The sequence below is a fragment of the Labeo rohita genome, chromosome 2, assembly GCF_022985175.1.
Source record: "Labeo rohita strain BAU-BD-2019 chromosome 2, IGBB_LRoh.1.0, whole genome shotgun sequence".
Lineage (NCBI taxonomy): Eukaryota > Metazoa > Chordata > Actinopteri > Cypriniformes > Cyprinidae > Labeo > Labeo rohita.
In genome coordinates, this window is record NC_066870.1 from 20,477,719 (window position 1) to 20,500,985 (window position 23,267).

Below are 23,267 nucleotides of genomic sequence, written 5' to 3' on the forward strand. Positions count from 1 at the left end.
TGAAACAGAAATGTCTTCAGATGTTAAAGGTTCTTTATGAAACCATTTAGACAAAAATGTTCTTCTATGGCATCATGAAGCACCTTTATTTTTAAGAGTGTATAGTTAACCAGTTAACAAGTTAAATGTAAAAACTAGCATTTTTAACCATTAACATGAAAAAATTAAAAGGCATTTCACACTTTTTAAAGATTTATTTTTGGCGTTTTTGCCTTTGTTATGATGGGACAGTGAAGAGCAGACAGGAAGTAAAGTGGGAGAGAAAGAGGGGGCGTGATCTGGAATGTTCCTGGAGCTGGGATTCGAACTCAGGACGCCCGTAACGCAACAGCGTTATTTGTTAGTACAAGACTTTAAAGACTTTTTCTCAAAACTTTGCACTTGACCTTCATTAGCTGTGAGTGTTTGGTTTCCAGGTCTAAAACCATATCCTCTGTATTTTTAATGAATTTGCTGCTATTAAGAGTTTCAATAGGTCCAGGATCCGAGAGCACAAGAAGGAGGGCGGGGGGATGTTTCTCTGTTGACATGGGCCCGGGCATGAATCCCAAAAGAACAATTGTCCCACTCAGTTAAAGTTATCTAGAAAAATGCTGACAGGAAATGTTGAGTATAATGTAGTGGAGGGAGGGTGAAGAGGTGGGAGAAAGTGCAGAAAGAAAGAAGAAGAATCATATCCCCATCCAGTGGCCAACTGAAATACAGCACTTTGCCCCATGCCCTCTTATTATTACAACTAACGGCCATAATAGAGGTGTTGTGTTTATCTCATTAAAAGTTCTGCAGAGAGGATTTTGATTTTGTCAAGTCATTAGTCTGCCAAAACGCAGGTCAGTGTGAAAAGTGCCTGCCAGATCTGATTATTAAAATGATATTGTCATAGATAGAGGTCCCTATCGATCTGAATCTTCCAATCCTTTCAGTTAAGTGATCCCTGACGAGGTTCCATATGAGAATCTTAAATATCATCTTAAATATCACGTTAGTGATATCAGGTTCTTTGATATGCTCTATATTAAGCCTTTTTTCAAACGTGCATGATCGTGTTCCATTGTGTCATGTCCCCCACCTCATTTGAACTTGCTATGACAGAGAGCTAGAGATCAGTGACACTGACTCCTGTATGGGACGGAGGGATCTGATGCTGCTGCTATCCTTGGTGATGTACAGCTCAATCCAATTAGGCTTCACCTCCGGGCTGTGATGCAGCGAGCGGGGCGAACACTCCTGCTCAGTCGATGCTCCGCTGAGCGCTACGTGTGATAACACGTCTTTACAAGCGCCGCTTTTCACTTTAAACCTACTATCATGGCTTCGTGGCGAGAATAATCAACACTTTCGGGTTTTTGTACAACTTCGTCTTTGTGCTTGATTCCAGCGAGTTGTTTGTGAGATTCGGTCTATACAGAATGAAGAGGAGCGACTGCCCTTTCAGCAGGGGTACCACTGACGCCTCGCTTCCCTGAGCTGATGGAGGGGGAAATAAGAGGCTGATTGACTTCTTTTTGGTTGTTGAAGTAAAGGAACAAGAGGTGAACGGCGGGAAGGTAAGATTTCGCAGCCTTCATTCGCGCGTTTGGATAGTTGTGCGTAAGACTGCACTGTTTTCATCATGCACAGTAAACTCTGCGGACAGGCATGCCAGAACATTACAGTTCTGCTGCCCTCAGCGTGTCCCAGCTATTTAGACTTCACTCTCAGACATAAAGCCTCCTGACAGAAAATTAAAGGGCATTTCTGCATGATGCAATTTGTTTTACAAGAACTTTTTTATATCGTGAAGTCTCCACTCGTGGTTCATGATAACCTATGAACCGCTGAAGAACATTTGTGTAAGAGTGTTTGATCAGCTGTCCCGAAACAGGTGCACTGGAAAGTACAGCCTCTTCCTTCCTGATTAAGGATTAGTCTGTGATGCACGTTCCTGAACAGCTTGAAATGCAAAGTTTGTGAGGGGAAACTAAAATTTGAAGAATCATCTTTTTAGCGATGGCTTTGTAACAAACTTGGTTCACGTTAGTGTTTTTATGTTTCTCCTCACCATAGGTCTTGTGCACCGTAGTTGAGTTGATTTTTCCTCAGTAATTAAAGGTTATAGAGAGAGTTTGTAATATCAGGGCACACCAACTTAACCTTGTGGGGATAAAGCATAAAGCTGCGGATGTATTATGTGGCAAGGGTGTTAACGCCATGCAAACTACACAACGGGACATTATAGTTTTGAAACATCGCAGTGCTGCAGCATTATGAAATGTTGGCCTATATAGTTTCCTCTCTGGTTGGGAGTTTTAAATAGCCGGCTGTTACGAAGTCTTTTAAGAGCAGGAAATAGAAGCCCGCTAAATAGTCCTACCGGGATTTATCATCAAGACATTCTTAAATACTCAATCGCATTACCGTCTGTCCTCAGAGCCAAAAGTATAGCCTACTTGACATCCAAATGCTACACAAGAACATTGCAATTGTTACTGCTGAGTTTACATGATATGATATATGTACTAAATTCTTAGAAATTTAATTTTTGTTTGCAAACTTTAAAAAGAAAAACATTTACTACACATTTGCTGACTAGTAATGTCATTGTAATGTCAAGTGGAATAAGAATTTAATGTTTTTTTTCAAGATTTGTATTTATCTTTTATTTATTATTTTGCTGGTGTATTACAAATATCATTTTTACAAATTTTTAAATATCAAGAAGCTTTCTTACCTCAAAACATGCCTCAGCATAAAAAAAATGTCAGAATTTAGGTAAAATTAAAAAACTTAATGACCTTGACACACACACACATACTGGTTTCCGTTTTTTTTTGTGGGGATATTCGATGGACGTACTGGTTTTTATACTGTACAATGTGTTTATTCCCTAACCCTATCTTTAAACCTACCCCTCACAGAAAACGTTTGTTATTTGCTGTTTTAGATGTTCAAAACACTTTATTCTAAATGATTTATAAGGTTGTTTCCCCATAAAATGTCCCCACAAGGTCAAAATTTACTGGTATTACTATGCTTGTGGGAACATTTGGTCCTCGTAATGTTGTCACATGACAACAAAATGGCTTCCTGCATGTTAGTTATGCCACAAGAACTTGGATAAAAGCTTTAAAATATTTATAAAATATTTATACGGACAGTTGAACTGCCTAGACATATTTTTCTTTAAGCTTCACAAATATTACAACGCTATTTATGCAGGCTGAAAACATGTTTACATAGCGGAGCTGTATTAAAGTTATATTATGTATGAATTCATTGACCCCATTACAGGGGAGCTACTAAAATTCCAAAGCCCTTGTTAGGATTCCTCCTTTTATAATCCTCTCTCTGTGTGCTTTGGAGTCTTGTTTTAGCCTGCAAAGTTTGTTGGTTCATTAATTTTTTGGAGCATAAAATAGGGTCATTATAGTGTTGGAGTTCTGGTAATTTAGATGTTTTTCTAATCACATGCCTGTGCATTATTCTAAATGTTATTGAAGTAATTTTTCTGGTACATACATGTCCTAAAATGTCTTTAATTTTCAGGTGCAACCATGGAGGGCCTTGTCTGAGGTGGATTCATCATAGTACTTCTAAAAGACATCTGAATTAGCATAACATTTGAGCAGCAGCAGTCATGACCGAGAGGGCAAACTTCGGGGCTCAGAGGGTCTCACGGCCACAGGGCTCACTCCCGCCAGAACCCATCGACATTATCCGGACAAAAGCCAGATCCAGAAGAGTCCGGATCAATGTGGGTGGGCTGGTCCACGAGGTGCTATGGAGAACCCTGGATCGACTGCCGCGAACCCGTCTGGGCAAACTCAGAGACTGCAACACCCATGAAACCTTAATGGAGATCTGTGACGACTACAGTCTAAATGATAATGAGTATTTCTTTGACAGGCACCCAGGTGCCTTTTCGTCCATTTTAAACTTTTACCGGACTGGCAAGCTACACATGATGGAAGAGATGTGCGCTCTGTCTTTCGGTCAGGAGCTTGACTACTGGGGCATCGATGAGATCTATCTGGAGTCGTGTTGCCAGGCACGGTACCATCAGAAGAAAGAGCAAATGAATGAAGAGCTAAGGAGAGAGGCTGAAACTCTCAGGGAGAAGGAAGGAGATCAAGTGGACACGGGCTGCTGTCCAGACAAAAGGCAGAAGCTCTGGGATTTGCTGGAGAAACCGAGCTCTTCTGTAGCGGCCAAGGTAGGGCAAGCACATGACCCACGCATGCCCAAAAGAAATGATCAGAGTATATCCACACTAATTATCAAATTATTGGCCACAGTAATTATTAATGTATGACATTCCCACTTAGGATATTCCATCTGAGACCCTGAGAGAACAAACCAGCACTTAAAAAAAAAAAGAAGAGAGTTATCCCAAATATTCAGTTTGAAATGAATTATTAATTTACCTTACAATGACTAGGGGCAAATTCAAGGGTAAGGTTTGGACTGAAAAATTCTGAGACTGGTGCCAGCAGTGATATGATGAAATATGAAACCCAAAGATGAATTTATAAATACACACATCCCATATGCATTTCTCTGGCTGTCGTTATTGACATATTAGCCCAGGCTTCTATGCCACAAAAGAAGAAGCATATTTCTTCGTGGTAAACAGCTTGCTAGAGGGAAGATTTATAGTCCTGCATGTCGGTGTTGGCTGTGTTTTCCATCCGAGATGTTTGCTATTGCTCCTAATTTTGCCTATGAGGTGAGATGCTGCATGGTTGACTGATATACGCACGCGTTACTTAATTAAGAATGAGTCATTAAAACAAAGCACCATCTTGGTCTGTTAAATGTAAAGATGGTGCTTTAAATATCTCTCATTGCGGATTTTGACTAATTATATTTTCTTACACGTTAGTAGATTGTCCCGGTAGAAGGTTGTTGAGAATATTAAAATGCTTTTTCACAGCTGCTCAGGAGCTTTGTCTCTACTCACTGCCCAGTCCCAATACACAGATCGCCTACTTCCCAGAATACAGACAGGGAAAGTAGTCAGAAGAGCCATTAGTGAAATGCTTTAATGTACAGGATTTTTTTTTCTTGCCCTTTGGCTCTCAAGAAAAGAGACTTTTCAAGAGGTAAATAAAAGCATTTTAAAGAAATGAAAAAAGTTGACAAACATGTTTGATAAAACTCACTAGAATCCTGAACAAAACTGCATTTTGCATCATAGTAATGATGCCAGCATTTTAATTATGATAACTAACATTCTTTTAAAGTTGACCATATGTAGAATGATTATAAGTCAATAAGGGTCAATTTTTTTTAAATTGAGCTTTATACATGACATACAAGCTGAATAAATAGGCTTTGTATGGTTTGTTAGAATGGGACAATTTTTGGCTGAGATACAGCTATGTGAAAATCTGGAATCTGAGGGTGCAAAAAAAAAAAAAAAAAAAAAAAAATTGAGAAAATCGCATTTAAAGTTGTCCAAATGAAGTTCTTAGCAATGCATATTAATAATCAAAAATTGAGTTTATATATATAATTATGGTAGAAAATGTAAAAATGTCTTAAAAATAAGGTGGAAATAAAGGGAAAGTGAAAAAATGAGGAGAGAAGGGACAGATGGTAATACTCATAAACACTCCAACTGGCTTGCTCAGTGAACTCCAAGCATCAAATTAAACTTCATCCACATTTTCTTGGGCATATTTGTCAACAACTGTTACCTGACCAAAAAGGACAAGGTACATCATTTCACTCTGATTCAATGTGTTTGACAGATTTGCGTTAACATTATGTGTAGTGGGACCGGGCAGGTGTAGTAGCACGTTTTGCTCTCAGAGAGGAAGATGAAGGTTGAGTCACTGCCACTATGATTTGTTGCCAGTCAATCGTTTGAGTGAGTCAGCACAAACACACAGCGTCCATTCAGCCTACACCTATCGCCTATAATGTCTGCTCTGACAGACCAGAAGCAGCTTTGTATTGACCTAAATCACCTTCAACTTAGTTCAGTTTATCATATCACCTCTGTTCACTGGAGGGAGGTTTGGGACGTAAAAAAAAAAACCTGGCAGGATTGCAACAAGCCTATTTAGATGGTATGATGTGTGCTATAGCAGTATATTAAATCACAAAGTAGTTTACTTCAGTAAACCCGTCTTTACTGTCTGGTAATAAATGTATTTTTTTTTTTTTTGCATGCCTAAATCTAGGTTTTAGGGAGGACAGAGTAAACCCCTTTACATTGCAGGGGTCCAGTTATAAATAATCACATGTGAGCTGCAAGATTAATGGCAAATTGTTCCTAACCTTGACCTCCACCTTCACTTCTGCGGGTTCAGTGGTTTGGTTATTGGACACTGCTTTTTGAGCAGGAAATGACTGGTGGGACACTGAGGAGGTATTTTCCGATGCACACTGATGGCATATTGCGGCAAAATATTGCCAGGAATACTTTACTTTGATGCATGAGAAGTTTCAGTACATTCCTATTATATACATAATTTTTCTAAAGCCAAGACAAAATATTAAGGCTGGGAAAAAAATACTTATCGATTTTAATTATAATTTTAAAGAAACAATATTGATTTGTAAATCCCAGCAATGTAAATATTAAATATAAAAAATACACTTCTAGATTTTAATCGATTCTCATTTTTACAAACAATATCGATTCTTAAATCCCCAGAATCGATGAGTCTAGCCTGTTTTTAGTTAATGAACAGAATATTTTAGCGCGTATCTCATCCAATAAATCACAATAAGTCTCAGATTTAAAATTCTCTGTGTTTTATTACAATATTCAAAGAATAAATACGGTTTGGGTGACAGATTGCTTTTGGCGCCTCAGCTGAAGAAGCGGCAGCTAAACGCGAACATGATCTGATCATCTCTTCCGTTTTAATACTAGTTTCAGTGTGAAATAAAAGTGAATAAACTCTTGAAGGAATGTTAAAAAGAAAGAGTGCAACTTACCGAAATCTGTATCCTGTTTCATATAATGGCTCAATCAGCGTTTCAACCGTGCAAAGACGTCAATATAACAGCTTGTAAACAATGTGAGGTATTGTCACATTTACCTCAGAAAAAAAAACTTGTTAGTCAGCTAGAAAAACGAATGGCGTTTTGCTAAATATATGAATCATATAACATATTTATTATAGTTTTTAGTTTAGTTTTGTGACAGACACCATCCCTGGTAAAAAAAAAAAAAAAAGAAAGAAACAGCATATGTTGATAGGTATATTTTGATGCTGGGGTGCTAGTTAGGTATGTTTTGATGCTGGTTTAAGCTGGTCCTTTGCTGGTTTATGCTGGTAATGTTGCTGGTCAAGGACCAGCTTAAACGAGTATTAAAACATACCTAACCAGCATCCCAGCATCAAAACATACCTACCAGCATATGCTGTTTTTTTCACCAGGGATTTAAATGTTTGTATTTCAAAAAATGAATTGGAGTAGAAATATAATTATGTACTTCTAACTCAAAATGTAGTGCAAAATGTACTTTGAGGTGCGAGAAAATACGTACAAATGTAAAGTATGTTTGGGGAAAATGCAAAATGTAATTATTAAATATGTTTTGGCCATACATGTTGGTTAAAAAAAATGAAGTAGCCAAAGCTAAAAGCAAAATGTATGTACTTATATTCTAACATATTACCAATATTTTTAAAAATATATTTAATATCTGAAAATATACATTTTTGCTTAATGGGTTTGTATGGTGTTTATCCTTTCAAGTAGTACTAGCAAATAAGCTGTTAAGTTTTCTATCATGCTATAAAAGCAGAGAAATTTGCAACTGGACAGTTGCTTGGTTGTTGAAAAGATAAAGCGAACAGTGTCTAGTTTAGCGGTCAGCATATACTGCTCTCTGTGAGGCAATGGAGACTTAATCTCCTTTGGTGATTTACCTAGTCTGCTCCTACAAATAGACTGCTGAGGGCCCTGGCTTGTCTGGCTTATGGCTACAGTGTGTAATGTGGTCACGTGTTTAGCCAGAGCAGTTAATCAATTAGCAAAGGCAGTTTTCCACCCCACGGAAGTTATTAAGAGCGGCAGGGGACGTTGGCTTTTCCGTATTGTTTCCGCTGTTTCAGTATGCCAAGATGAGCTTTGTAAATCACCTGGTTAGATGAACTCCTTTAATGAACATTTTAACCATTTTCTTGTTTTAGAGGAAAAAAAGGTGTGACATCTCCATGGTTTGATGTTGTTCTGGCTGAGGAGTGGCGTATCTGGTGTATTTGGGTTTTTCTTTCTTGTCCCGTTTCCCATTGACTCTCTGCTTTTCTCAGAGGACTTGTGTGGTGTACGTCCTCTCAAAAGGTCAGAGGACTCTAACCCTTTCCATCACATGGCCAAGCCGAGCTCCTTTAAAGAGCTCGTCTGTCACATCATCTTCATGTGTTGTAAACGTCCTGAGCCTTTAGTAAGCAATGCAAAAAGACGTGATGATAAAGTATGGATGAAACAATGGATGAATGCAATTAGTACCTCAGGAAGTGACTTTGATTGAATTTGTACTGTCTTCCTCTCATGTTTCTCAAATTTAATTTGCTAATCAAACCATTATTTTCTAGTCTGAAAATATGAAATAAAGTGCCTTAGATCAGTCTTTTCTGTACATAACTATGACTTAACTGCTTAAATAAATATAAGATGTGAGAATATTAATTAAAAATATTAATTTAAAATAAAATGCAATAAAAATATGTTTTTAAGATTAGTTCATTTATTTAAGAATATAATTTAAAAATGTTTTTATAAATCAGTGCATGCTATGTATTAATTTGTTTCTCATATAAATTTAAAAATAAATCTTAAATATATTTAGCTTAAGATTTTTATAGCATTTTAATGAATCTCGAAAAGCTGTAAGAACTATACTTGATATTAAGAGACATCTTATCAGATATCATAATCTGTAAAGAGGTGTTCTCTGCTGATTGTTTTGATGAGATCACTGTTCCTCTGAAATGTCTGCGGTGTGAATAATTTATGTGTATTTACAGTAATTGATCATGACATGATACTCTATGCTCTTGGCTCTGCGGACAGAGCGGAAATTCTCTGCACCAAGCACATTGATGTAAAGGGGAAGAAAGGGAAAAAGAAGGAAAAGCTCTTTGTCTGTGGAGGTTCTGTTACTAAATAAAGATGCCTTGGTTCTGGCTGAGACTCTGTGTGCAAGGAGATACCCAGTGAATTCCCCTCTCAGCCATCCCTTCAAGAGCCATGGAGGTCAACAGACAAAGTAAATGTGAAGATGAGTAAAGGTTACATCCAGTGCTCTTTTAAGAGTCTGTTAGATCCTTTTAACTACAGTGAGATTGCATTAATCATTTTAAAACAATTCACCCTTAGTCTACTTCAGTAAGGGCATTATTTCCCAATGTACTTTCAGAGTGAGGTTGGAAAATCGATCTTCTTTTAGGATTATTATGGACTAAGCAAAACTATTTTCATGTGAATATGGTGCTGTAAAGAGACCGATGAATGTATAATTTGGTATGTAACTACTTTTGCGTTATTGTAATTATATTTTAAACATGAGTTAATGTGTTTTTACAATTGTAAATTTACAATTACAATAGACTAGTAAAAATACAAGTTATTTTATATCTTTGTTTTATATATGGCTATGTATGTTCATATATATGCTGTATTCTATATATGAAAAAAAGCCAAAATTTGTTTCCAGTTCAGTTATTAAATCCATGTGAGAGTTCAGATGAAGGTTGAGATATCCTCAAATGAGAATAGACATCTCTGAATTGAAAGTAATTGTCACGTTATGTAATCCAGTGCTTTGGAAAGGAAGGCCTGAGCTTGTGACCCAAAGAGAGCAAACTACTGTACATAGGCCCAGCGTGGGCGTTGAACACTGGAACAAGTCCTTTAGCCTCTCTGCCGACTCAGAGGAGTTTCCATCCCCCACGGTGTCACACAATTATGTAGTTAAGCCTGAGAAACCTAAAGGGATTTATCTTTAATCGGAGTAATGAACAAACAAAATAGCTACAGTTCTACCTTTCATTCAACTCTGATGGTTCCTTTTTAGTGGATGTCTGCTACAAGATACAGACATGATCTGATCCTGTAATTGAAGCTTCATTGAGGGTTAAAGCCAATTACTAATGTAGCGTGACCTACAATCAATAACTATTGAGTCCATTAGTAGCGTGTCTAGCATTTTTGTAGCATGCATGACATGCATTGTCATGTTTATATTTAGGAAAGTTCATAATTAAATGACTTGGATTCATTTTTGAATTAATTTCGTTACAGCACTAACATTTTTAATGCTTTTAATGCTTTCCTTATCCTTAATTCTTGAAGTCGCTGCATTATGAACAAGTATATTGTATTGCTTGAGTTTAAGCAGCAGGAAAACTTTTAAAGGGTGACTCAAAGACGTTATCAGCTGTGGTGTAACAAAGCTGCTTTTGTGGTATTTAGAGAAATGTGAAGCCAATGTCAGAGGTGCACAAGAGTGTGAGTCTGCCAAACAACCTCCGTTTAAGCCATGAAAGCATTGCCAACAAAGTGACGTTTTTACATGACAAAGCTGAAAGTTACTAGACAAAATAATTGATCAATACTGAGAATGTCAGAAGAATATTACGTTTATATCAAAAGAGTCAATGGGAAGATTACGACTATAAATCAAAGGAGTTGTAAAAATGCTGTTTAACAAACATCAGATGAAAACTTCAGTGATATTTGCGACCCTGGACCACAAAACCTGTCTTAAGTAGCACGGGTATATTTGTAACAATAGCCAAAAATACATTGTAAGGGTCGAAATTATCGTTTTTTCTTTTATGCCAGAAATCATTAGGATATTAAGTAAAGATCATGTTCCATGAAGATATTTTGTAAATAAAATGTGCATTTCTAAGAGCTTCATTTTTGTGCATTCAGATTCTAGATTTTCAAGTTGTATTTTCAAATATTGTCCTATCCTTACAAAACAACATCAATGGAAAGCTTATTTATTCAGCTTTCAGATTATGTATAAATCTCAATTTCATAAAATTGACCCTTATGACTTGTTTTGATGTATGACTTATGATTTTATTTCTGTAAAATCTTGGTTATGAAGGACTGATGCTTTAAGGGCATGTATATGCATGGAAGATTTCCTCTTGTCTCCTCATGTTATAATCTATATTGACTTTTGGGTCAGTTATCAAGTAATTGGATTCTTTTTCATTGTTATGTGTCTTTGAACTTATTTAAGGGAGTTACTGTTTATATTATTTTTATTTAATATTTAATACAAGTATTATTTCTTTCATTACTGTTTCTATAAAATGAATCATATTTATTATATTTTGTAATAATATCGACATAAAATAAACTGTACTGAGAGCAGATAGCCAGGTTTTGTATAAGCAGATCAGATCTCATGCTGTTGTGCTAATGATGCTCTTTCTTAGGCAATCTGTGTGCTATTCATACAGTGTGACAACAAAATACATGCTATTAGCTCCACCTACCCAACCCACAAGAGCTAAAACCCTGCCACGGGCAGGAGCACTGCCAGTCTTGTAGGATAAGACTTAGAGTTTTATCCTCTGAGCTCAACCTCACCTTGAACCCAGTTGTGATTTCCGTTCTGTAAAACACTTTTTTGGGAGACAAATGTCGGACAAACTCTCGTGGATCTGGTATGAGGGCAGATACGTTGGATTGCGTTAAAAATAGTCGGTGGCAGTTGGACAGACTGAATAGCAGTCTGTACGCTGTGTTTAAGTAGAGGCTGCCTGCCTACCCCACTTGTGAGGCTGAATATTTTGCATGCGAGTAAGTGGTAGGCTGAGGGCTAGCCTGTAAATCACAAGCAGTCATCAGGGCCACATTATTGACTAATCACTATAATCACGACCCCCTGCTTCCTCCCACCCCCGCGCATGCAAAGACACTGTCAAACACAGAGTAGTCATCTTACTATCTTGTAGCTCAGCTGGTTTCATGCGTGTCGGAAGCTCTGTTAGTTTCGCGTGTTCACGGTCTATCCGTTGCGCGTTATAGAGGACCTGGATAGTGTGTCTCTTACTCAGCAAAAGCTACTTGACAAATGTGGGAGTTAAGCTCCAAATTAACCTGTTCTATAAAAAACACGCAATCAAACAGATCCCATGACACTCATTTATAAATAACCCTTCAGTATCGATCAAGACATTCTTGGGTTTCCAGACAGAGTTTCTTCTTCCTCTCATGGCTGTAATGATAACAACGTTCTCCAGAAATAATTTAACCTTCACTTCCTCTCAGGAAGAAAGAGCTGTGTGGGACACTTTGTTTAGAGTTTAATACAGCATTACAGTTTAAGGCATCAAAGGCTGACTGAAAGTTTGACAAACTGAGCCTTTTATTGATGTTTCATAATGTTTTCCTCATAAGTTTCCTCCCTTATGGTGTTTCTCAAGTGGAGAAAATAGGAAAAAGGGCCTGTTTCAAGCAATAGAGCAAGCAATATTGTTTGTGCAAACAACACACTACACACTACTCCGAGGGAAGAGCTGAAAGCTTGTCCTGTTGTAATTGTTTCTGAGAGAACACATTACTGAGTCATTCGAGCATCCGACCAAAGTTCGCAGATAAAAGAAGATGGATTTAACACTTTAATTCCTGAATCACAGGCCGTTTGCTGGGTTAGTGGTTTGTGGAGCGAGGGAGCTGTCCATGGTGCTGCTCTGAAACATGAATCAGCATTATCAGACATTCATTAGATATTTCCAGAAAAAGTCGCTCATTCATAATTTTTTTCATTGAAAAATCATGTTTCTTTACCTCGCATATGAACTTTCCACTTTTGCAATACAGGTAAATCCACCTCATCCTGCAGATTAAAAGGCAAATCCTCATGTTCGGCCAGATTGCCTTCAGTAAACAGTTTTTCTGTACATATATTATTTGTGATTAGTTTTAAATCCTTGGTTCAGTGCCAAGACGGTAATTCTGTGGGCAGTGAATTCGAATGAGAAAAATCAGGCAGATTTTTAGCCAAACTCACCATAAAGGCCAGATGTTCTCCAAACTGTTGTTGATATCTTAGATACCTTTAGATACCAGAATCACACTTTGCATTAGTTTAACTGTTTATTAACTGCTCATGTCCTTTGTGCTTCTGTTTGGTAGCCTCTTGAAATTGGATATATTCGATATGGGATACTGCAATTCCATGACAAGGGATACAAATTATGCACTAAAGACAAATATGTATTGATTTATGTGTTTTAATTTATTACATGGGTCTATGCAATTCTCGATTCTGGTCTATAGCACCATCTACTGGTCAGATATTTTCTAATATTTGGCATCATCCTTGGCAATGCTGTGTATTTTTTACTCATCCAAGCAAATGAAATTGGCTGTAATTTTCAGGGCTCCTGTATCACTCTGTAGATTCACTCTCTTATTACATACAAATGCAACTGTGTTGCAGTTAAATTGTAGAGAAAATTACTTAATGTTACCGTAGTATTGTTGAAGCGTTTATCTGGTGGTATGTATTTGCCACGTAGTGTTAATTTCATGTGACAATACTTCTGTTTATTGTAATTAATGACACAAGAACAAGAAGTATTACAGGGTCACATAATTAACAACATTAGCTGCCAGAAAGAAAAAAAAAAAAAAAAAAAACACACACACACACACACACACACACACACACACACACACACACACATTTCAGTGGCATTAAAAAATTCCAAAAAGTTTCAAAAGGTTCCAAAAGGTTCATGTATAATATAAGTCATTCATGTAATAATAATAATGTAAGAAAAGTGGTTTGCAAAGAGCCCATTTCTGATGTACACTACCAGTCAAAAGTTTTTGAACAGTAAGATTTTTAATGTTTTTTAAAGGTCTCCTATGCTCACCAAGCCTGCATTTATTTGATCCAAAGTACAGCAAAAAAGAAAAATTGTTAAATATTTTTACTACTTAAAATAACTGCTTTCTATTTAAAAATATTTTTAAAATGTTATTTATTCCTGTGATCAAAGCTAAATTTTTAGCATCATTACTCCTGTTTTTAGTGTCACATGATCCTTCAGAAATCATTTTAATATGCTGATTTGCTGCTTAAGAAACATTTTTTTAAACGATTACTATCAATATTTAAAACAGCCGTTAAATATTATTAAAAAAAAAAAAAAAAAAAAAAAAAAAAAAGGGTAGAATTTTTTCAGGTTTCTTTGTTGAATAGAAGAGTCAGAAGAACAGCATTTATCTGAAATAGAAATATTTTGTAACATTATAAATGTCTTCATTAATCAATTTAAAGCATCCTTGCTAAATAAAAGGGTTTTTTTATTATTAAAAAATATATATACTGACTCCAAGCTTTTGAATGGTATAGTGTATAATGTAACTAAAGCTTTTTTATTTCAGATAAATGCTGATATTTGGATCTTTCTATTCAGCAAAGAATCCTAAAAAAATGTACTCAACTGTTTTAAATATTACTATTAATAATAATAATAATATGCTTGAACAGCATATTAGAATGATTTCTGAAGGATCATGTGACACTGAAGGCTCGATTAATGGTGCTGAAAATTTACCTTTGATCACAAGAATAAATTACATTTTAAAATATATTAAAATAAAAACAGTTATTTTAAATACTCAAATTATTACAAACGTTTTTCGCTGTACTTTGGATCAAATAAATGCAGGCTTGGTGAGCAGAAGAGACTTCTATAAAAAAACAATACAAATCTTACTGTTCAAAAACTTTTGACTAGCAGTGTATATGGTATTTCCTCATTTTTTATTTTTATTTTTTTTTTTTATTTAATTTTTGTTTTTAAAATTCCAAATACTTTTTTAACATTTCAAAATGTCATTCTGAAAATAACAAAAGACCATGCCAGTGCTTCTAAATGCCACAGACTCAAAGAGCATCATTATCAAACTTCGTCCCTTAAGGAACACATTAAGCAAATGTAAACAAGAGTCTTTGTGACATCAGAAAAGTAGTACCTTGCTCTTAGAGAGTTAAATTAGGGTTAGGTGACTTGAAGGATCTCTCGGTGCTTCCTGTGCTTCCCTATACACATAAGCCCTGGCCCATTGCCAGAAATCCCCCTTGCGTTGAGATCACTGCCCATGTAATCACGTTTATACAGATCCACAGATGAGGACAGTTAACTAATCCTCCTGCCTTTCTCCTTCAGTACTTATCGCTCATGTCTCTCTTGCGTTGAGAACAAACACAGCCCTACTGCATGTGTCAGCAGAGGCATTAAACTGAGGCCTGTATGACATACCTTGATATAAATGTTTTTTTTTTTTCCCCCAGACTTTCAGTGAAACTGATTAATGAGCTGACCGTAGCGACACATCAGGCTGGGAATTCATGTCCTTCAAACTTAAAGTCACCATAAAGTCAAAACACTGCTCTGATTTTAGTGCCATTCCATCAGCTGGTGTACAGTAGGGTCTGACACAGCTGATAATAGCAGGGTGACTGTGATGTTTTTAGAAAAGTTAATAGTTGTGAACAGGCAGTTCTTTTTGAAGGTGGATTATTTAACATCAGTTAACTACATTATTGTTAATGTACATTTCAGAATTTACTAATGCATTATTAAAATCACAAGTTGTGTTTGTTAACATTAGTTAATGCACTGTGAACTAACATGATCTTTCAAGGAACGACTACTTTTATTAACAAAGATTAATAAATAGTTTAATAAATGTACCGTTCGTTTTTTGTTTATGTTAGTTAACGATGTTAACAAATGACACCGTACTGTACAGTGTTACCGTTAATTGTAATATTGTATTTATTTGGTTAATCGTAAGTTACTTTAATATTTACGTAATGCAGATATTATAATTTGAAAGCCAATACAATGCCATTTTACTGTAAAGTATTATTAAAAACATTTTTTTAGAAATAGGAATGATCAAAAAAGATAACGTGTACACTTTTTACTGTAAAACATTGTTGAATATTGTTAAAATGAAAGTCTGAATAATATTATAGGGAAATGTATTCTGCATTCAACCATCAAATTTGTTTGGATTTTACTTAGAAACTAAATTTATGTGCATTTAGTGTTTTTAAGTTCCATTTTATATTTTTAGTCTATGTTTATTTCGTTATTTTAGCGTAATGTGTCTGTTTAGGTTTTTTTTGTACTATAGTAAAAATGTTTACATACAGTCCTTATAGATAGTCATTTGTTCAGTATGCGATAGCAGGGAATTTGTTTTAACGCAGAAATGTTTTCCTAATAATCTGAAGCATTTTCTGACTAGAAAGCTAAAAAATCATGCAAAATGATTGGATGGTATATAACATGTCCTGTAGAGTTACCTCAATGACCCTCTAACTAGGGATTAAAATCAGCTCTTTTTTACTTTTATCTTTATGGGTACATCAACCTCTGACTGGACTTTAGGTCTCTTGGTCACAGCCAGACGATACTCATCCCTACCTGGCGGGGACAATCCCTGCGTCATGCGACGGCAATTATAGGCTCCCTGGGAGCTATTCAGAGTCCTTTCCTTACACTTCTACCGTATTACACAATGTCAAACACCTCTAGCAGCAAACGCATGCATTGTGACCTGTTGACCCCGACATTTGTTTAGCATGCTCTGGTAACACTCAATACTTGGATGATCGATGACAACAAAGCACTTTGTTTTTACTATACAAATGATATTGGTGTAGCTCTGGTTTTTCAGTTTTGCCATTTTATAGGCTTTCCTTGCATAGTTGACATATTCATTGTAGGTTAACCATTCACTGCATCAGTCAAGACTCTTGAATTAACCTTCTCTATAAATTCATACTGGAAAAGCATTGAGTGGTATTTTTGCAATCAGAACAGCGTGACATTTTTCACTCTTGTTTGAGAACAGTATGGACCTTGTGAAAGGTGTTCACATTGTCATCTGTGTGGGAGGACATTTCAGGATAATTGTAATAGGATTGAGTTTCTATCTATAGAAAGGATATGGAAAGGTTAGGAGCAGTTACTCAGTCTTTCCCTGCCCCCCACAAGAGAAGAATCAACCTGTAATCTCTTTAGTTTTCCTTAAACATTGTAATATTCAACATTTTAGTAAAGAATATCACAGTGCTTATAAGGTGAAATTAGCAAAATCATTCATTTCTTAGTGTTTTGATTTTTTCAGCAGATTTGAACAATTTGGACTGGGCGTAATGTGACTAATACTTATGATTAATTCTGGTGTAATATCATGAAGTTGATCAAATGTGCTGAATGTGTAGAAGTGTGTTATGACATCTCTTTCATAAGGGTATTTACGCCACCCACAATGACAGGACAATGTCAAGGTCAGCCGTTTTATTCTCCACCCAGGATCATTATTAATCCCTCCTTAATGCAGTTCCAGTGAATGAGTAACAGTTTCTCGATTGTTGCTCACTGTCTTTTGTGGTACGTTATAGTTTATTTCTTTGTGGATGAGATTATAATTTACAAGGTCATAATGGCAGTACAGTTGTCTAAATGAGTTCCCTAACACTTATTTGACTATAAACTTTAACGTACAAAAGCCTTATTAAAGCATGAAAGTAGAAGTAAGAAAAGTTAAGTACATTGTAACCAGAAGCTGGTGGCATCATGAAAACCGTTTCATATCATTGTAGGATTTCTGAAGAGGCCTAGAAGTGAGGATCAGTTTACAAACATCCATGATCAATGTTCATTTTTCAGTTTAAATAAGGAAAATCAAGTAGCACCTTTTCCGAAAGTATGATTAATACATTTTTTGACATTGATTAATGGTGGTACATTGTTCTAAAATTTTAGCAGAAATAGGGTCAGGCTTCACACTTACCTAGACAGCATTCATACATACATTTAAAAAGTTTTGCATTGCTAATGCTTGTTTTTGTTTTGTTTTGTTTTCTTGTGAGAATGTGCAACGCTATCTCATGACCAATTTGTACGACCTCACTTGTATAATTCTGTATGTTTTGTCTAGACCCCAGTGATGGGTAGGTTTAGGGGTGAGGTTAGGGGTTAGGTAATTTGTACTAATTCATATAAATTAGGGAACTCGTAAAATACCTACAATTTAGCAATAATTTGTTCGAATTCATACAAGTGAGGTTGTGCAAATTCGTATGAATTAGCCAGCTCGAAAAATATGTACAACACTCGTATGATGTTGTACGTTTTGTCTAGACCCCAGTGACAGGTAGGTTTAGGGAAGGGGTTAGGGGTAGCTCATTCATACGAATTCATACAAATTGGGGAACTTGTAAAATATGTACAATTTAGCAAAAATAGTTAGAATTTGTATGAGTGAGGTTGTACGAATTTGTATGAATTAGCCACCTTGAAAAATATGTATGAAACTCATATGATTTTGTACGTTTTGTATAGACCCCAGTGACTGGTAGTTTTAGGGATGGGGTTAGGGGTAGGTCATTCATACGAATTCATACAAATTGAGGAACTTGTAAAATATGTACATTTAGCAAAAATTGTTAAAATTCATACAAGTGAGTTTGTGTGAATTCCTACGAATTAGCCATCTCAAAAAATATGTATGGAACTCGTATGATTTTGTACGTTTTGTCTAGACCCCAGTGACGGGTAGTTTTAGGGATGGGGTTAGGGGTAGGTCATTCATACGAATTCATACAAATTGAGGAACTTGTAAAATATGTACAATTTTGCAAAAATTGTTAAAATCCATACAAATGAGTTTGTGTGAATTCCTACGAATTAGCCATCTCAAAAAATATGTACGCAACTCGTATGATTTTGTGCGTTTTGTCTAGACCCCAGTGACAAATAGTTTTAGGGGTGGGGTTAAGGGTTAGCCCTAACTCGTAAAATGCATACAATTTAGTAGAAATTGTTTGCATTCGAGGCTGTACAGATTCATACGTATTAACCACCTCGAAAAATATATATACGAATTGCCATGAGATCAGGTTGGATGTGATGTTTCCTCTACCTGTAATGCAGCAAACAGGGAAATTGATTTGATGAAATGCAATATAATAGCCAGACCAGTAACTCAGTCTGATCAGGGTTATTTGATTACCTTGCAAGATGATTTAGATAACCTCACGGGACAACCTCCATATTCTAACAAAGTAGCTGATCAATAAGTGCTTGTCAAAGCCTTTTGTGAATTGATGTGCAGTAGGAGAATGAGAGGACAGACGACGCAAGTCACATTACCTTAATAAGGATGAGGGCACAGTCACTTTTACTCTCTCATTTCAAGTGGTAGTTGTTCAGGAGTCCCTTCTTTGTCCTGAACAGTTAAACTGCTCACTGTTCGTTAGAAATATCCTTCAGGTCCCACAAATTCTTTGGTTTTTCAGATTTTTGTGTATTTGAACCCTTTCCAACAATGACTTATGCAACTATTACGTAAGTTTCATATGCTCACTGACGCTCCAGAAGGAAACACGATGCATTAAGTGCCAGAGGGGTGAAAACTTTTTCAGTTCATCGGGGTAAATTTACCTTATTTTGTCTTCTGGGAAACATGTTTATATTCTGTAGCTTCTGAAGGGCAGTACTAAATGAAACAATATATATATTTAGGCAAAATAAGAAAAATGTACATCTTCATTCTGTTCAAAAGTTTACACCCCTGGCTCTTAATGCATCTTTTTTTTTTTTTCTGGAGCATCAGTGAGCGTTTGAACCTTCTGTAATAGTTGCATATGAGTCCATCAGTTGTCCTGACAATGACAAGATGGATCTCAAAATCATACAGTCATTGCTGGAAAGGGTTAAAAAAAAAAAAGAGAATTTGTGGGACCTGAAGGACTTTTCTGAAGAACAGCAGGCAGTTTAACTGTTCAGGACAAACAAGGGACTAAACATCTTTTATGTGAAACATTTTATTCAGGTCAGTACTAAATAAAAAATAACATACATTTGTATGATCTCTCTTATTTTGGTAAAATAATTAACATTTTGCAGATTCTGCAAGGTGTATGTAAACTTTTGACTTTTGACAACTGTATATTCTGACTAAATACTCTCCTCTTTTTGTTTCTTTGCAGATTCTGGCCATAATATCAATTCTGTTCATCATCCTTTCAACCATTGCACTGTCACTGAACACCTTGCCTGAGTTACAAGTGATTGATGAATTCGGACAATCCAACGACAACCCGAACCTGGCCCACGTTGAAGCCGTTTGCATCGCCTGGTTCACTATGGAGTACCTCCTCCGGTTTTTGTCTTCACCCAACAAGTGGAAGTTCTTCAAAGGGCCGCTGAATGTCATTGATCTGCTGGCTATCCTTCCTTACTACGTGACAATATTCCTCACAGAATCCAACAAGAGTGTCCTCCAGTTCCAGAATGTGCGCAGGGTGGTTCAGATCTTCCGGATCATGAGGATCCTGAGAATTCTGAAACTCGCAAGACACTCGACTGGTCTCCAGTCTCTTGGGTTCACTCTGAGAAGAAGCTACAATGAACTCGGACTGCTGATTTTGTTTTTAGCCATGGGCATCATGATCTTCTCCAGTCTGGTGTTTTTTGCTGAGAAGGATGAAGATGCTACGAAATTCACAAGTATTCCCGCTTCGTTCTGGTGGGCGACCATTACGATGACAACTGTAGGTTATGGGGATATCTATCCCCAAACCCTTCTGGGTAAAATAGTAGGTGGTCTCTGTTGCATCGCTGGCGTGTTAGTGATAGCTCTGCCCATTCCCATCATCGTGAACAACTTCTCAGAGTTCTACAAAGAGCAGAAGCGACAAGAAAAGGCTATCAAACGAAGAGAAGCACTTGAGAGGGCCAAGAGGAACGGGAGCATTGTGTCGATGAACCTGAAAGATGCCTTTGCTCGCAATATGGAGCTACTGGATGTCGTGATAGAAAAGAACGAGGAGAAGGGCGCAGACAATCATCTTTCACCCAGTCGCTGGAACTATCAGAAGAACCAAAACTTGGACTTGGGTTCCAAAGGTTATGATGCGAAATATCAAGAAATAGGTCAGCTGGCTTCTCCAGATCGATTCCTCAAACCTACTTCAAGCCCTCAGCGTCTGAACGCCAAATCTCTCGAGCAAATGTACAACCAGATGACAGCCGCCTCATCCATGAGCAGCAGCGGACCTTCGGTTTCCAAAGCGAGCACTGTAAAAGAAGAAGAAATGGAGATGAAGGTTGTGCAGTGTGAACCACGGCACAAAGAGAGACCCATCACTGAGATAAGAAGCCTGTCCAGCGTCGACAGTTTCGCCAGCTGTGCCACAGACATCAGTGAGGTAGAGCGAAGCGCGCTACTGCCGAATTTCTCAGGAGCAAGGCATCCACGCGCTCCTCCGCCGCTAGACCTCAGCCAGATCAGCTCCCTGGAGAAGCGGCCACCTGAGAAAGCAAAGCAGCCCACGATCATCAAAGAAGGCCTCTACGAGTTTGTCCCGTGCAAGTCAGACAGCAGCACCATGTCGCAGGGAGAAGAGAACCAAAGCTTTGATCCGAGCGGGGAAAACGTGAGGAGCCCTCCACGAGGAAACCAAGTCAAAGCCAAGGGACTCAAAGTGAACTTCACCGAATCTGCAGACGAGGGGGCTTCCAACTTGCACTTAGTCGTGACGGATGACGCAGCCACACTGACACCAAAGCTACCGGTATCTGACCCACTACTTCTGGCAGGTTCTCCAAGGCACAGTCCCAGATCTCCAGGGAAAGGCTTTGAAGGAGACGGAGCCACAGGCTCTCCAGGGCTCAGCCTGTCGTCTTCTGAAAGCCAAAGAGGGAGAAACCACGTCGATAGAGCCGCCGTTACTCCCACCTCCCCTAAAAGTGCACAAAACTGTGCTTCTGCCACGGTTGGTGCCATTGGAGCAGAAGACAACATTCAAAGTGGACAGAAGGTGGACAACCACCTCCTTTCCCCTGATATTCTCAAGTCTTCAGGCGAGGGAGGTCGCTCACCACCGTGTGAAACGAGCATGTGATGCGACTAACTTATAGAACGATTGCATCAAAGTATGTGGACAGAAAGAGGCATACTGATGTAGTGAAGGGGACTTTATTTTGTCTTTCTTCAACACTGTCGGACTGCACAGCCGCAGAGATTGACTTTGTGATCCTGAGAGAAGGTCTGCTCTTGACAAGAGAGAGCTTAGTGATATTCATACAGAGGGAGGGCGTTAAACAAATCATACTCTTATTATTCTATCATTATTGTTATTTTGTAACAGTACAACCCTCCATTTGAAGGATTAGTTAGCTGAATCATATATCTTTTGAATCAGACTGATTCAGACAAGTGTGATAAGATACCACAAATTGTTATTTGTGATTTTCAGCCCACTAAGCATATTTTTAAAGACTAACCACTGTAACATTTTTGCTGGGTTTGTTTAATAGTTCTGACCAAAGTGCTACCAGTGTAAATTGGCAGACTTTAAATAATATTTTTGACCAAAATATGCCTTCATTTGATATTATTCCTCAGTGGTTTTCAGTTCTCTGCAAATGCGGATCAAATCAAATTCAAATTTTTCTTCAACCGTCCCTTTGAGTAAGTCATAGAAACATACCAAAATAAAACACATCAGTACTAAATATTCTGATATCTATATGAGCATGTCTGTTTCAGTGAAACACCAGTTCAAGTGTTTCCATTTGCATCACTTTATAGCTGAGCCATAGTCTACTTAGAAATACATACGTTCTTTAAATAAATAGTTTAGCATGGTTACTGCTGTGGGCAACTCTCTCCGCATCAGTGAAACTGTATGGAAAGATCATTGTTTTTAAACTGCCTTCAATTCAGAAACCTACAACGGCCATAGTAAATCAACTATGCCCTCTGCTGGATGAAGGAAACGGCACTTTATTTCTACAGGATGTCAGCTTGACTGGATGGGAATATTGTACATTAAAAAACATTATTTTAAAGTTCCTCTCTTGATGTGCAAAACAGTTTGCCGTGTCACAAGGAGGTCATTGGATGTCAACATGTCAATGCAGAACCTTGAGTGTATGATTTGTATATTAACTGTACATTCAAGACATTATCGGCTACATCCATTTAGCGTGTAGAAACATACACAAGTTGTGATGTCAATCGTACTTAAATGATTTTTAAAACAAACTAGGCGGGAACACAAATCCTGCTGTAAGTATTCAAATCGGTGCCTTTTCATAAACAGTCATTTATGAGAAGGCGTTAAGATCTTTGGTTTGGTTCAGACAAGTCTGTACAGAAAGTCCTAATTTTTTATAGAGTAAAATATGCAAATATACTTGAGTTCTCAGGTTTTTTTTAAATGTAATCTTGAAAGCCCTAATGTTTCTGTA

At 37.2% G+C, this 23,267-nt stretch overlaps 1 protein-coding gene across 1 annotated transcript; it reads left to right on the forward strand.

The window, feature by feature from the left end:
- The first annotated feature begins 1,118 nt into the window (after window positions 1-1,118).
- kcnb2a (potassium voltage-gated channel subfamily B member 2a) lies at window positions 1,119-22,918 on the forward strand. Its single transcript, XM_051132510.1, has 3 exons — window positions 1,119-1,547; window positions 3,526-4,192; window positions 20,000-22,918. Exons 2-3 carry the CDS (start codon window positions 3,617-3,619, stop codon window positions 21,914-21,916), a joined length of 2,493 nt encoding a protein of 830 aa, XP_050988467.1. The 5' UTR covers window positions 1,119-1,547; window positions 3,526-3,616; the 3' UTR covers window positions 21,917-22,918.
- The last annotated feature ends 349 nt before the right edge of the window (window positions 22,919-23,267 follow it).

Coding starts and splice junctions, on each gene's coding strand:
- kcnb2a (XM_051132510.1), top strand. CDS start 3,617: ATGACCGAGAGGGCAAACTTCGGGGCTCAGAGGGTCTCACGGCCACAG. Junction 4,193..19,999: donor GCTCTTCTGTAGCGGCCAAG/GTAGGGCAAGCA, acceptor GTTTCTTTGCAG/ATTCTGGCCATAATATCAAT.